Source organism: Aquila chrysaetos, chromosome 1 (assembly GCF_900496995.4).
Source record: "Aquila chrysaetos chrysaetos chromosome 1, bAquChr1.4, whole genome shotgun sequence".
Taxonomy (NCBI): Eukaryota; Metazoa; Chordata; class Aves; order Accipitriformes; family Accipitridae; genus Aquila; species Aquila chrysaetos.
Window position 1 is genome coordinate 42,018,202 of NC_044004.1, and position 14,410 is coordinate 42,032,611.

At 36.6% G+C, this 14,410-nt stretch overlaps 1 protein-coding gene across 1 annotated transcript in view; it reads right to left on the reverse strand.

Moving 5' to 3' along the window:
• The window catches only part of GALNTL6 (polypeptide N-acetylgalactosaminyltransferase like 6), a 512,064-nt gene that overhangs the window by 327,191 nt on the left and 170,463 nt on the right, over positions 1-14,410 (reverse strand). Inside the window, exon 2 of the mRNA XM_030018205.2 lies at positions 8,929-9,037. Coding sequence (XP_029874065.1) covers positions 8,929-9,037 — 109 coding nt within the window. The remainder of the gene's footprint in view (positions 1-8,928; positions 9,038-14,410) is intronic.

Here is a 14,410-nt window from a genome sequence, read left to right on the forward strand (position 1 = left end):
CTGTGACTACTGAGACCAGAGATTCATTGTGCTTTTAAAAAGGAAGCTTGACTCTGACATAGCCGCACACAAACTCCTTTTTCATATAGATTTAAGTGGCAAGAGTTAGTTCTATTGTGCACAGTTTTCTGACAGAGACAGCCGCAGCCTTACACTTCCTGGCTGCTTCTGCAGCAGTGTAAAATTAGGTTGTAACTTGAGATCCAGTGGGGGTATGTACTAACCCCAAATCACCACTTAAATAATACTGTGAGATGCCATTTCACAATCTGAGGAGGCAAGTTTGTAGTTGTCCAGGGAAAAACTTAAGCACTTGTGAAAAAACCAAAACAAACCATATTTTCTAGATATCAGGGTTTAAACTTCTGGAGAAGGCATCATTGAAAAACCTCTCTTTCCAAATCAATATTTGAGAGTATAATACCCTTATTTGTGCTTGGCACCTGGCTCCAAACTGATCTCACTGTTTTCATTAGGACATCCAGACCATTAAGCTTGAGTCAGAGTGGTAAATCCAATCATAATCTACAGTGCTTTGTATTTACAGAGCAAATGTGTTTTAATGTGTGAAACACTTTATGTAACTGCAGTAGATTGTAACCATCTCTTTCATATTATATATCCTTTACCTGCCATCTCCTTGACAAGCTATGATTAACATTATATTTTATAATTTTTTAATCATGTCAGAGTTGCATTAAGATAAACTGATGAACATTTTTCCCTTTTAGAGAACAAGACATAGTAAACTGCATGAAGCTTATTCATGATTAATGCTATGAACAATTAGGTTATGAGTGTTTATTGAGACCTTGGCACCCACTACAGTTCCAATTCTATTGCAAGTTCTCAAATGCTTTCTAAAGGAATTGCAAGTTCAGAGGCCTAAATTAAATTTAGTAAATCTGTTTAATACATAATGCTGACAGAATTCCCAGTGTATAATCCCATCTGAAATATGGGATAAGTAAATCAATATTTTAGTATACGCTTCTTTCCCTGCACAACTTTGATTATATTTATCTGTATAGGTATCACAGAACTAATTTTTTCATAACCAATAGGGAATTACATTCACCATTGCTATCTGTATGATGCTGCCTCGTATCTTCTAGAGGTACTCTGGCACTAGTTCTTCTGAATTTAAGAATGGGCACTGTTCAAAATGATAAGGATTAACCACAGAAGTTTGGCAGTATTATTCTACTGCACTTTATTCTCAAAAATTCTTGAACAGAAATGATGGAAAAAAAATCACCAGTGCACAATTTCTTTAGGTCACAGAGAAGTCAAATCTCAGGTGTTCACTACTTTTTATTGCTGTACAAAAGCACTCTTGATTCTTTTGCCTCCTTTTAACATTCCACTCCAAGAATACAGTTTCATTCTATTTCCATTTTCATCACAAACATACAGTTCGCTTCTTTTTCTAGGTCTCTGTTTAGTTTCTTTATAGAATTAATCTGTATGAATGTTTGTTTGTAGAACTATAGAGCATACTGTCTGTTTATAGAACTAATCTTTATGAAATGCCTGCACCGAGGCATGTAAAGGTCAAGATCTTTAAAATCCCCTTCTCCTGGTCAAGATAACATTTTGAAGAAGCAGAAAGGTAAAGACTATACTGAATATAGGAAAGAATTAAAATCTTCATTCCTTCCCTCCACATAAGGCTTCTAAATGCTATTTAAATATACAAATAGGAGTAACAAAGACTGTGCAAATGGCTTGGTAAATGCTGGGATAACCACTGGGTGATACAATACATTTTAAAAGTTTTTTCCTCTGAGATCTTATTAGCAGACAGGAGCAAAATGGCTCAACAGTCAAACATAGAAAGTATTAACAGCCATGTCTTAGAAGTCACTTTATCAATTCTTTAACCAATTTTCTTTTGAAGACAAAGGTTTTTATAAATTTGTATTTTGTGCTATAAACACAGCTCCTTACCTATTACCATTCTCTCAGAAATTTGCTTTCAATTACACTGAATTTTCAATGCCTCTCATAGAACATAATCATTTCAGCATACACAAGCAAGCAGTCAAAAACATCTCTAAACCATTTAAAGAAAAAAAAAAAAAGACAATATTTAAAGAACAGAAATTGGAAACAAAAAACCGCACTGGAACTTGCAGTATGCAATCTTTCCACATCACTTTATAGGCTATTAATTTCATTAATAGAATCGGTAAAAATTTTTTCAGAATTAAACCTTATTTTTTGTTTTCCGTCAGTTCTGCTCAGCTGGAAAGTTTCCATTTTTCTATTCCTCCAGTTCCCCCTTTGCAGTATTTTACAATAGGAAAGCTATCACTTGTAGTTAGAAATAGCTTTTCATGATCAGAAATAGCACCATATTAAAATATAAAGATTCAATCTGTACTTCTTTAAAAGCCCAAGAATTACACATTTGCATCCTTCCTCTCATCTGAGAAGGGCTGTAATTCATCATTACTGCTATTACTCGTAATTGATGAACACATACAGCTGAGAATTTCTTGAGGGAAATGGATAAAATAACTTTCAGAAATGGAGTAACACTGACATTGACTGATTCTCTAGGACTCTTAGTCTCACTACCCAGGACATAAAGATAGAGGTGGAATAAACAGAATTTCTTCTCATGGGTGCTTTTGAATTAGTACCTTAGGCCTTCATGGCTCTCTTCTGTGAATCTCATCCCTCCTGGGAGCATTCAGGGATCTCAGACTCCTAGAGTTCTACACAGAAAGGCTGGAAAATCAGTGGCCATTGGTGCCAAAGCAGTTGCCATGCTCCTGAAATTAACATCTTGATAGACGTGTCCTCAGAGTCCTCCCCAGACAACTGAAGAAAAGTAGGGAAATCTCTGATGAAACGAAGAAACTTGCCAAGTCAGTAGCTGATAAATGGCATTATTAGGGGCTTCAGCATCCAGGATCTCTTCCCTATCCAGAGATGCAGGCAGATTTACTCTGCCATGATACAATCAGTGTTGCTGTAGCTGGACTAATATGCATACCGGTAGCTACCTAGGTTATTACTACGCAAGCTGCATTTACATAGGGTGCACTGAAAACTCTGAACTGCAATGCAAGAACGCTTTTCTGATATAAATAAGACATTGTTTACTACTTACCGAAACAAAAATTATGACAGATGTAAGATTTGCATTTGTTTATAGTTCTCCTACTTTTTAATGCAAATTAAGCATATTCTTCATCAAGGCATGTCATCAGTTGTATTCCCAGAGGAAAATAAATTAATAGAAACAGCTCTTATTTTAGATGCTGATTTCTTGTCAAAAAGATGACATATCAGCTCCAATGAAGTCAGTTTCTCTGATCAGCTTATTCTGTCCGTCCCCCTCCCTCCATTGTAATATCTGATTGACTTAATGGCTTACTTCAGAAAATGGAAACAATTAAGCATCTTTTTTTTTTTTTTCCTAAAGTATCTATCACAACTGTGTAGTCAGGAATTACCCCCCCTTTTTTTTTTTAAGGTAAACTTTTGCATTCCTTTTCCTCTATTTCAATCACTGGTTTTGAGGTAATGACAGAGTAATATTCAGAGAAAAATGAAAGTGATTGGGTTGACTGAATGAAATAATTTTCATTTCACTATGTCTATTCAAGTCATTAAACGCTCGTTTCTGCCTTTTAGTAAATCAGGGCTTGGATAACTGGCAACTAATGGGCTATCATCTTCCCTGTTCTACCAACAGCATAGCAATTAGTACTTCTGCAACCCAACAGCACATTCCCTCTATTGGCTTCTTGCATTCTTGTATCAAAATTAACCAACTAAAATTCTTAGAACTGTTTTGGAAGTCTTATTTCCACTCAAAGAGATCGAAAATATTGAAACTGCATTAAAAACTTGGGAAAGAGAAATAAGCTGCAAGTAAAATAGCAAATTAATTGGTACTAGAGAAGTAGTTCTGGTGCTTTTCCTAACTCATATTAAAAAAGCAAGAGTAAACATGATAGCATACAAAAAAATAAACAATTAACCTGTCAAAATCATTCTATCATAGCAAAGAACTACAAGATTCCAGACAGAATTAGAAATTTTGGAATGGAATACTTCCAGTGACAGTGGATAGAGGATGAAAAATTTGGCTATATGAAAGGTTATTTATCAAAGTAGCTGAAAACAGCAAGAAATGTGTTTCCTAAATGAACAGCGTAACCAGGTGCAGTCTTTCTTTCCAATAACAGATGGAACAGACACTGCTTAGTCTGTTTATATGTACATTTAAAATAGGGGTGCTCTTTAGTTAGCCTTTTAAGGAACATAAACTAATGCATAATATCCCACACAAATATCTTTAATACTGTGTCTCAGTGTGGCTGGGTTTTGTTTGTTTGTTTTGGTTTTGTTTGTGTGGTTTTTGTTTCTTTTTTCTTTTTTAAAGAACAACCTTCAGCAATACAAATATGTATGGGGAAATCTTCTCAAACATAACAGACTCATCTCTCAATCACCTGGACCAGCATCATTCCTGTGTCTCATCTGGCTGCCCTGTGAGTTTCAAAAGTTCTGTACAGGTAAGGTAAGCAACAGGAACACATGAATAACTGATTTCCAATTTTCTAGACAAAGAAAAAAAAAATCAATTCGGGGGATTTAAAAATAACTCATTTAAAAAAAAATCCTCTCAATTTTTTTGATTTTAAAACAATCAAGTTCCAAGAAAAAGCATAACTTTGAAATAAAAAATTGGGATGTTTTGTTTGGAAAACATCAACACTAAACTTCATGATGCTTTCAACGTGATGTTCTTTTTTCAGCAATGATCCATACATAATTTCTTTAAGAAAGGCTGGGCATTCCATCTACACTGACTGACTAAATAATACTTTTACCAGTATCATGTAAATTAATCTCTTTCCATATCTCTCTAGGACTGCTTTAGTCTTTTTATACACAGCAAAAAATACGTCACAAGTAACCTGTGGATCCCCAAGTCATTCCTTCTTTGCAAGAAAATGACCTAACTGGGATGGCATGAAGTATCTGTTTCACTGATCTTGCATTTGACCACTAAGAAATAATTTCTTAAATTGTAACCATTTGTGCTGGTATTGCATGGGTATTTCTGGAGATGAAGGAATCACTCACATGGCAACTGTATCTGCAGATCGGTCAGTGGGGAATTTTTAACCCATCTGTGTGTCCCCTTACCTTCAGAAAATGCAAGTTGTCGATTCCAGAGGTGGCTTGTATGCTTTTTCTTTTCCTTTCTAAATCAAAATGACATATGGTTTGAAGTCAGAGAGGAAAATCAAGCAGACTGAATGATACTTTCCCTTCAGTGGTGGCTGTACAGTAGGTATTCCGTTACAGAAGATACAGCTGGGAATAGGTGTAGGGGCTAATTGCTGTTTTGTGCATCTGTGCAACAGTATCAGTAAGATCATCGCAGTATCTCAGAGAAACCTGTGCGCAGCCCACTGGACTTGCTGTGATAAGCAAAACTGATAGTAGTGCAGTCCCACATCACATGCTAATTTACAGATTTTTACTAGGGTACAGAAAAAATATGGCTGTTGGACAAATTAGTTGTTAAGGAATTATGACTCCATAGACTGCTTTGCATTTTCTCCACCAGTAAGAAACAATATCCTACAACATTCTTAACAGAGCCAGAAAGCGCTACCTCTTTCCAGGAAATCAAGTCACAGAGAAAATGAAATACCTGTGAGAAAACTGGAAATTATACTTAAATTTATAGACTCCCAGACTGCTGCCTTAATTGCAGGCCATACCACCTGTGACATCTTACATTGGTATACCTGCTTGATGAGCTTATTTCTTTCTGTAACATCATTAGCAGTGGAACAGAATATACACACACACACACACACATACACATATATCCAGTAAGAGTACATTGCTTCTGCATTCAGAACAGCGTAACAATCTGCAAGGGCACTAAAAAAAGACAATCTGATGTCCAAGTCTAGATGTAATCTTACGCACATTTGAAGAGGCATGCCTGGACTTTGCTATGTGAAAGAGCTTCAGATATGCTTCTCCTATTCTTAACGCAGAAGGCATGTATTTTCCAAAAGTAAGCACCTCATCCCAAGAAATACCCACCAGGAATACATATCACAGGTCTTTAGATTACCAGTGTAGCTACTAGTTAATGTGTCTTCTGCTGTAAAACTGATATCCTACAGAGTGGGACTCTAAGCTATCAAAGAACGTTAAATAAAAACTGTGTGGCACAGGCAGACACCAGACAGATTCAGACCCTCACTGATGGAACAGTGACAGCAAGCAGCAGCTATGGTGTGATTGCATCGTACCATCCTTTGTTTTCTCAGGTGGGAAGCCCACAACGGTGTTTTCCACTCAAAAGGACCTCAGCAAATAATGGCAGCTGAAGGAAACTGACCTTGGAAGGATCTATATCATGAGCGAATTCCATATAAATGAGAAGTTGAAAAAGCAGTACCAGTTATTGAGGCCTCCGTCTCTGCAAGAGTCTTTGAATATTATGTTTTGGCTACATGTAAAGCCTTGCCACTCCATTATTCACTTCAGTCCTTCTCAAGTACCACCATCAGGCTAACAGAACGTGAACTAATGGTAGAAACACCATGAAGGTACATTTGAAACTCGGGTCGTCCAACAAAGCCCCACAAAAACAAAAGTAACATAAGCTCACTTTGGCATTTATGTGCAAGATCATTTGTAATTTTAGAGCCAAAAAAAAATGAGCTAGAACACTTGAAATAAAGAGAAATAGTACCATTTTTCTGCATGTCTTGCAAATGGCTTTTCTCTTTAGCTTTAAAAAAAAATGAATGATTTCCATTGAGGAGATACCACTCAAATTCAGGAACATTGGTTTTAATTTGGTGGAAAAAAAGGGGATCAAAATATTTGGCCTTGAAATAGAAGAACTAGCCATGGAGAAACTAGCACCTCTCCAAAATTATATTTATGAAATTCACATTCCCAGTGCTCAGGAAATTGTAAGCTTTACAGATAAACAGCTAAACTGAATTAAAAAAACCTTCACTCCTTTCTTCTTTTCTGTGTAACAAGCATTGACTGCCTTTCCTGAAATGTCCTGAGAAGCCCTTTTACTGGTGTTATTTCATGCCTTTAGATTGATTTTTAATTAAAAGTTGGTTTCAGATATATTTTGTTATGTTTTTAGGGACAGAAACTATATAGTATGTCCCAAAGAGTGCATTGAGATACTCTGCCTTTGCATTTGTATTACTATATTGTGACTTTCAAAGAAAAAAAATAATTAGAAGTTAATCTAATGAATAATAATGAGATAGAAATAAAAAAGATTTCTTAAATGGTCACATTCAGCAAACACTATCACAAGGAAGCCAATAAAAACATAAGTAAGTCAGAATATTTTAAGTAGTATTATTATTACCAAGAACAGAAGTTTACTGGAAAAAAGATTCACATACTAGGGCACTCTACTACAGTTACAATGTTCCCAGTAGGAGTGGGAATTACAAAGCTACATAACATGTTTTGATAATTTCTTAGTCAACTCCATGCAATAGCTTGCAGTACATTGGCAATGCTATAGCTATCCATCAGATAATCATAAGTATTATTGTTTATTTTCCAAAAAATATGGGGTCTACATTATGTATTCAGGAATCAAAAGTACATTGCCGAAGCATCAGTGCATATCCCTCAGAAAGGTCCATTCTAACCAGATAACATGTGATATTCCCTACACATGTGCATGTTTCTAAATACATGCTGCTTCTATTTCGTACCTTCTCTCTTAGATAGTTGTCATTTTACACTTAGCAATTTGGAACACAATTAATGTTGATCTGACAACTCCTAAGATGCCTAGAATAACTGCACCCCCCCCCACCACCTTTTTTCCTCCTAAGCACATGTGGGAAGGAAGGATAATTTTTTTTAGTTAGTGATCAAAAAGATTCAAAAAAGAAAGGGAAAAATGGCTTATAAAATTAATGTACACTTGAAATATTTTACTTGTTCAGGCCCCTGCAAAATTAAGTACTTACCAAGCCTTATGAATCTGTCAACTGCATTCAGTTATAGAGGTATTTTGGCAGAGGTGTTGGCTGTCCTCTGACAGTGGGATCAAGATAGCATAATTTATTTTATAATAGTAGATTGCCCTTTGTAAAATAATGACTTTCAGACACTGATTAAGGTGCAATTCAACTGCTGTTTCCCTTCCTTCATTTTAATTTAATTCATCTTATGTTGAATAGGTGTAAATTATAAAAGAAAGATTCAAATCTGAACATGCTCTGATGACAGAAAGAGGAACACAAACCTTTCTTTGCACATATGGCATACAGCACGTGAAGGTACATTAAAATGACATTACTCACTGTAACAAAGTGTCCTTCAGTGTATCTACAAATACAATTTGCTCTCATTTTCAAATAATTTTAGACTGTCAGAATGAAGTGAAGTAGCTTTAGCAAGACTAAAGGATTGGACTTCCGACAACGGTAAAAGTGTCAGCGTCTGTTTCTCACATAACCTCGGATGTTCTTGGCAGTTATAGGTACTGGACTCAGGTTTTATCCACTGATTTAAGGACCACCCAGCTTCAGTTGTAACATATGTCCCTTTGGAAAAGAACACTTTTGCTTATATTTGGTCACAGTGTAACAACTGATTTCAACATCAAAAATATTTTGTTAATGTTTTTGCCCATTTCCTTGTACAATCATTAAATAGCTATTCGCATAAAACACATTATTTTTATTTTCACTTGGCTATTTTCAGAAATAAGGTATTTGTGCTTGGTCTGACCCCTCAGCTCAGAACATTATGTCCTTGTGACATGCTGCAATCAAAAAAAGCCTGTTAGGAATGCTTTTTAGCTGACATAAAAGAAAAAATAACCATATGGAGAAAGAATGAATAAACCACTTAAATTTGCTCTGAACTTATGTATACCTGAACGCATAGCATCTTTTTGAATGCTTTCATAATCATGCCAGTCCTTCCTTTTCAAGCCATCAGTCCAGGTAAAGAGCTGTCCGTCTCCCAGCCCCAGTGGAAGTGTCTGTGAAAACAGTAAACAAAAAAATAAATATATACATACATATGTGGTTTGCATTATTACAGAAGAACATTTATATGGCACAAGTAAATAAAACATTCAGTTTATCCAATGCAAATATTTAAACTTTACTGTAGTAAATGAAGCTATTTTTCTAAATAGTGTGAGAAAAAAAAACATTAATTTAGTTCTTGACAAACAATTAAGGGAAGTATGTCAAATAACTTGTGCTTAACATTTCTCTTTCCAGCAGTGTCCTGCTACAACTGCTTGGCAAGAAGCTCATGAAGTAAATGGACCACTAAAACTGAACAGGTTCCAAAAATGCCTCATCCTCCAACTCATGAAGTACCTTGATGTTTTCCTTAAACTATCACTTGTGCAAAACTGGAGTTATAGTTACTCAGCACCTTTCAAAGTTCCCCTTTAATTTTGGGTTGTGGGGTTTTTTTTGTTGTTGTTTGTTTAAATAGCTAATGATGAGTTACATAACACATAAGGCCAGGCTCACTGCATCAGAGGCACAGAGCAAAGAGACCCTCAAAGCACTTTTAAATCCTGTAGATCTTTCTTCATGGTAAGAGATAATGGGAAAAAACCAAACCCACCCACCTCCCCCAAAAATACCCAGCAAAAAGCCCCCATGCAACATGCAGTTGGTAAGTTGACTTCTCCTTTCCATACTCCAAATTCTTGAGTAAATCGAAGAACTGCTTTTTGCTTCTAAGCAAATTTATCTTTCTAGAGCTTCTCTTTTTTCTCATTCTTTCTGCCAAATGCTGGTATTTTATAAAAAATAAAATACTAAAGTACCATTAGAAGCACATTAGAAGTACACAAAATTTAGATCCGTAGGAAGTAGTACAAAGTCGCAGAAGGTTTCAAATAAAGTCAGCCTTTTTTTAAATGCTTAATTTACAAAATATGAGGTAAAAGAAGCAGAGAAAATTTTGATGAGCAAAGAAGATGATCTACTGTATCTGTGCTGAAGAAAGTGAGGAAGCAATTCATTGCTGCTTAGGAGTAACATGAAAACTCTAGTTCTGTTAATTCTAGGCTTGAACCAGTAAGTTGTCCAGAACAAAGCGCATACGTATAATGCATGTTACAAATGTTGTTATCAAAGGGCAGGTGAAAACACACTTGAAAAGCAGTTCCAGGGAAGCAACATTTGATCAGCCTTCTACTAGGAAATATTGAAAGCTCTACAAAAATCTTACGCATATGTAAGAGCGATGCTCTGAACTTCCTGTATGAAGTATGTAAACCCAATGAACATTGGACTCACCCATCTTCTCTTACTGATTTTACACTACTGGCAGCACAATACTGGATGATACTCAGTGGCTCCAAGTGAAGTTGTCCCAGCCTTTTCAGTTAGGGTTTCTCTTTTTAGGACAGACAAATATTTGCCAAGCTACGTGGTGTGGATCTAGTAGCTAAGCCATCCTTAAAACTGGGGGTTGACGGCTTTCAGAGTTGTAAGCAAGAAGTGAGGAATGCCAGGCATGGCTGGTTACCCTCAAGCAAAGGATCCCAGAAATCCTGGCTGACAAAGATCCACGCAGAAAACCTCTGCTTTGGGCCCAGCTGATATTTCTGAGAATGTTGGATATTCAGGGCAAAGTGTTGTGAGCTCAGTGCTCTCCAATAAATACCTGAGTTACTGAGAAAACTCCATCACATTCTGCTACCATGACCTACTTTTTTTAGTTTTAATATCAAAGGCAACTTATGTTACATATCACCAAAATGCAATCCAGCCTGTGTTTATTCCTCTATTACAAATTTTGCAGATATATTCCAAGAAAACACTCTGTTGTCATGTTTTAATATAATAAAAGTCAGAGGTTCACACCTGGAAGAACTGAAGAAGAATTGAAGATACCCTGATAAGACTATTTCATGTTATCAAAATATCTAACCTTTCCTTGAAATGAACTCATTAATTTCAATAATTACAGAGTTCAAATAATGCTAATGTTCTAACAGTAATATGAAAGAGCTTGTTTCTTAAAATCAGAAGCGTAAGGTAGAACGCAGGCTGCAACAATGTTAACCATGATTCTTGAGCCCAAATTCCTAAAATCATCCACTCTAAAGCACTAATTGGCTCTATAAAGTCAGGCCCAGACAGACTGGCTTCAATTAAGCTTCTATCCCTTGTTGATACGGGAACAGCTAGCGTAAAGCACTTGGTCCCAAAAATTCAAGACTATCAAAACTATCAAAAGCAGGATAAACTTTATTTTTGTGACCCTATATTCCTATGCTGTCTTATTTCCCTAAAAATAGTTATTTAAAAGGCAAGTTTGCAGCACACTGAAAGAAAGCCGAGTAGCAGAGTTTGCAGCTGGTTTCCTGTTGCCTATTTGCATTTTGATGCCATTACTCTAGAAAATATTAATTACTTGTAGGTACTTTACCTGATAACATTTACAAGTCTAATGTACCAGGGGGCCCTCTTGCAAGCATAATATAGTTAAATAAATACATTCACTAAAATTAATCTAGCAAAAGGATAAATATAAATCCAAATACCACGTGATACACACAAAGCTAACTGACGTCTTGCTGTGGCTCATATTTTGGAAGGGTTACATTGCCCTAAGAGGAATTGGGAAACAAACAAATCCAAAAACAACGTCTTGGTGCCATCGTAAGTCCCTGTTTAATGATTGAGGGTTTTGTTTGGATTGTTGGGTTGTTTTTTTTAAAATAAATCCCTTAACTGTCTCCCATCAAAATACATACTGTTAAGAGAAATCGATACCATGGTGATTTTTTAGCTCTAATATTCTTTCAGTGTAGCAGGGAATTAAATACAATGCCCTTGCAAGTAGCTTCCTAAGAGTGGTATTCAGACAGCATAATCTCAATGAGGAGTGAACATTGTGGCCATTAGAGGGACTGGACTTCATGAAATTCACCCTGTGTACACACTAGTTTTACTTCTGCAGTGAGCATGAAACAGGGCTTAGGAAGGGATGTAGAGTTTCACAGCCAAACTCTATGGAAAGCAAGAGTTTTGCAGTGAAAATTTTACAGCTCTGAAGAAATCAAAACTGCCTTCAGTCCCTCAACTGAAAAGAATTTTTGTTTTCTTTTTTGATGTTACTATATTGCTTAACAAGATACAAAAGCACTTGAGAAAACTGGTTCCTCTATTTCATTTCTGCCTAAGGGTAAACAAATTGCATTTTGAAGACCTTAAAACACAGCTTCTGGAATGTTTTAAAACTGCTAAAAGGCTCCATTGTAAAACTCTGTCTAAGTATACTCACATGCCTCCTTCTTCCAGATGACAATGACTGGAAGAGCCCCCATTTCTAAAACATCTCTAGCTGGCAAGTAAGCAAAGGAAGGATAAGGAAAAAAAAAAAGGAAAAATAATTTAATAGTCTTATTCTAGCCTTGCCTTCTCCCTACATACTCTCTACTTTTTTTTCCTCAGTTCTCCATCTTTTTGGATACATTGATAATTTACACTATTTTGCATCAAACTAGAACAAACTCTGGTTTTGTTAAACACAGGCTATGAGTATCTGGTGTAATGGCTAGATAATAATAACCAAGATAGTGTTGCTACTTGTAAGTACGCACAAGAAAGCCCAGAAACCACATCCCAACCTCTACGGTCAATCTCAGAAAGACAAGTTCTGAGTAGGTGAATATGAAGTCACTTCATGAGATCGAATGTGCTAATAGATCCTGATTCTGAATTTTTGCTGAACACATGTTTAACCATAAGCTGATGGGCTAAACTCAAATAAAATTAACCACACCACATAGGTAGAAATGCTAAAGGCGGCAACTGTCGTGGTTTAACCCCAGCCAGCAACAAAGCACCACGCAGCCGCTCACTCACTCCCTCCCCCGCATTGGGACGTGGGAGAAAATTGGGAAAAGAAGTAAAACTCGTGGGTTGAGATAAGAACAGTCTAACAGAACAGAAAAGAAGAAACTAATAATGATAATGATAACACTAATAAAATGACAACAGTAATAATAAAAGGATTGGAATATACAAATGATGCACAACGCAATTGCTCACCACCCACCGATCGATGCCCAGTTAGTCCCCGAGCGATGATCCCCCCGCCCCCACTTCCCCCAGTTTATATACTGGGCATGATGTCACATGGTATGGAATACCCCGTTGGCCACTTTGGGTCAGCTGCCCTGGCTGTGTCCTCTCCCAACTTCTTGTGTCCCTCCAGCTTTCTTGCTAGCTGGGCACGAGAAGCTGAGAAATCCTTGACTTAGTCTAAACACTATTCGGCAACAACTGAAAACATCAGTGTTATCAACATTCTTTTCATACTGAATCCAAAACATAATACTATACCAGCTACCAGAAAGAAAATTAACTCTATCCCAGCCGAAACCAGGACAGCAACAAAAGGAATTTTAGGGGTAACATATGAGCAGCCAGACCAAAAAAGATTAAATTCATGCTATAAAACACCTTATGAATTCAGCACAAAATTGGGTTTAGACATTTAAACAGATAATCAAATAAGCTTGGGTTCCAGCCCATAAAAGAAATATTTATCAAGGATTACTAATCTGTGGCTAAGCAAATTACTGAGCCATAGCTCATAGGAGACAAAGTATTCTGGAGTCTGTTGTTTGCACATTCTGGGTTCTCATATATTTAAAAAGCAGCAACACTGCAAGATTGGTGTGAAGTGTTAGGTCTACATATACCTGTAACTGCAAGGGTAACAATACTGTTTTGGTATATGCTAGGGCCTAAGAAATGGGAGCATGACTGGAGAACATTATGGTTCCTTCCAACGTATGCAGTAGGGCTTCTTTCCAGTGGAAACCAAGGTATAAAAAAGGAGAAGACCCGGGCACCCCTGCTCCCACCAGTACCTCACCCTAACCATATAAGCGATGCTTATATGTGTTCTTTAGTGACATATCAATATATAGGAATGAGAAACCAGCACAGCTGATTAGCTGAAACATACTCAGGGTTTTCCCCTCCAAAACGTTTCTGTAAGTCACTCACAAATAGTGCAGTCTGCCTCTACAGAACTCAAGAACTATTTTTATCATTGTAGCACTATTATAATAGCAAATATCACTCTGTATACAAAGAGCTGGATTTTGACCGGCTGTCAGAAAAATCCTACAACAATTTATCATCCAACCATTTGTTACACATAGTATGCAGCTGTGAGTTGCACATTTTTAAGTGTTTCAGTCTGAAAGGCATTACCCACCTACAGCAACATTACATACAGCATCTGCCTTACTATTTCATTTTCACATTAACCTCAAACCTTTTGGGATGCAAGACTGATGCAGTACTACACAGACTCAGAAGATCCTTCTCCTCTAGAGAAGACTCAACATCTGGTTCAA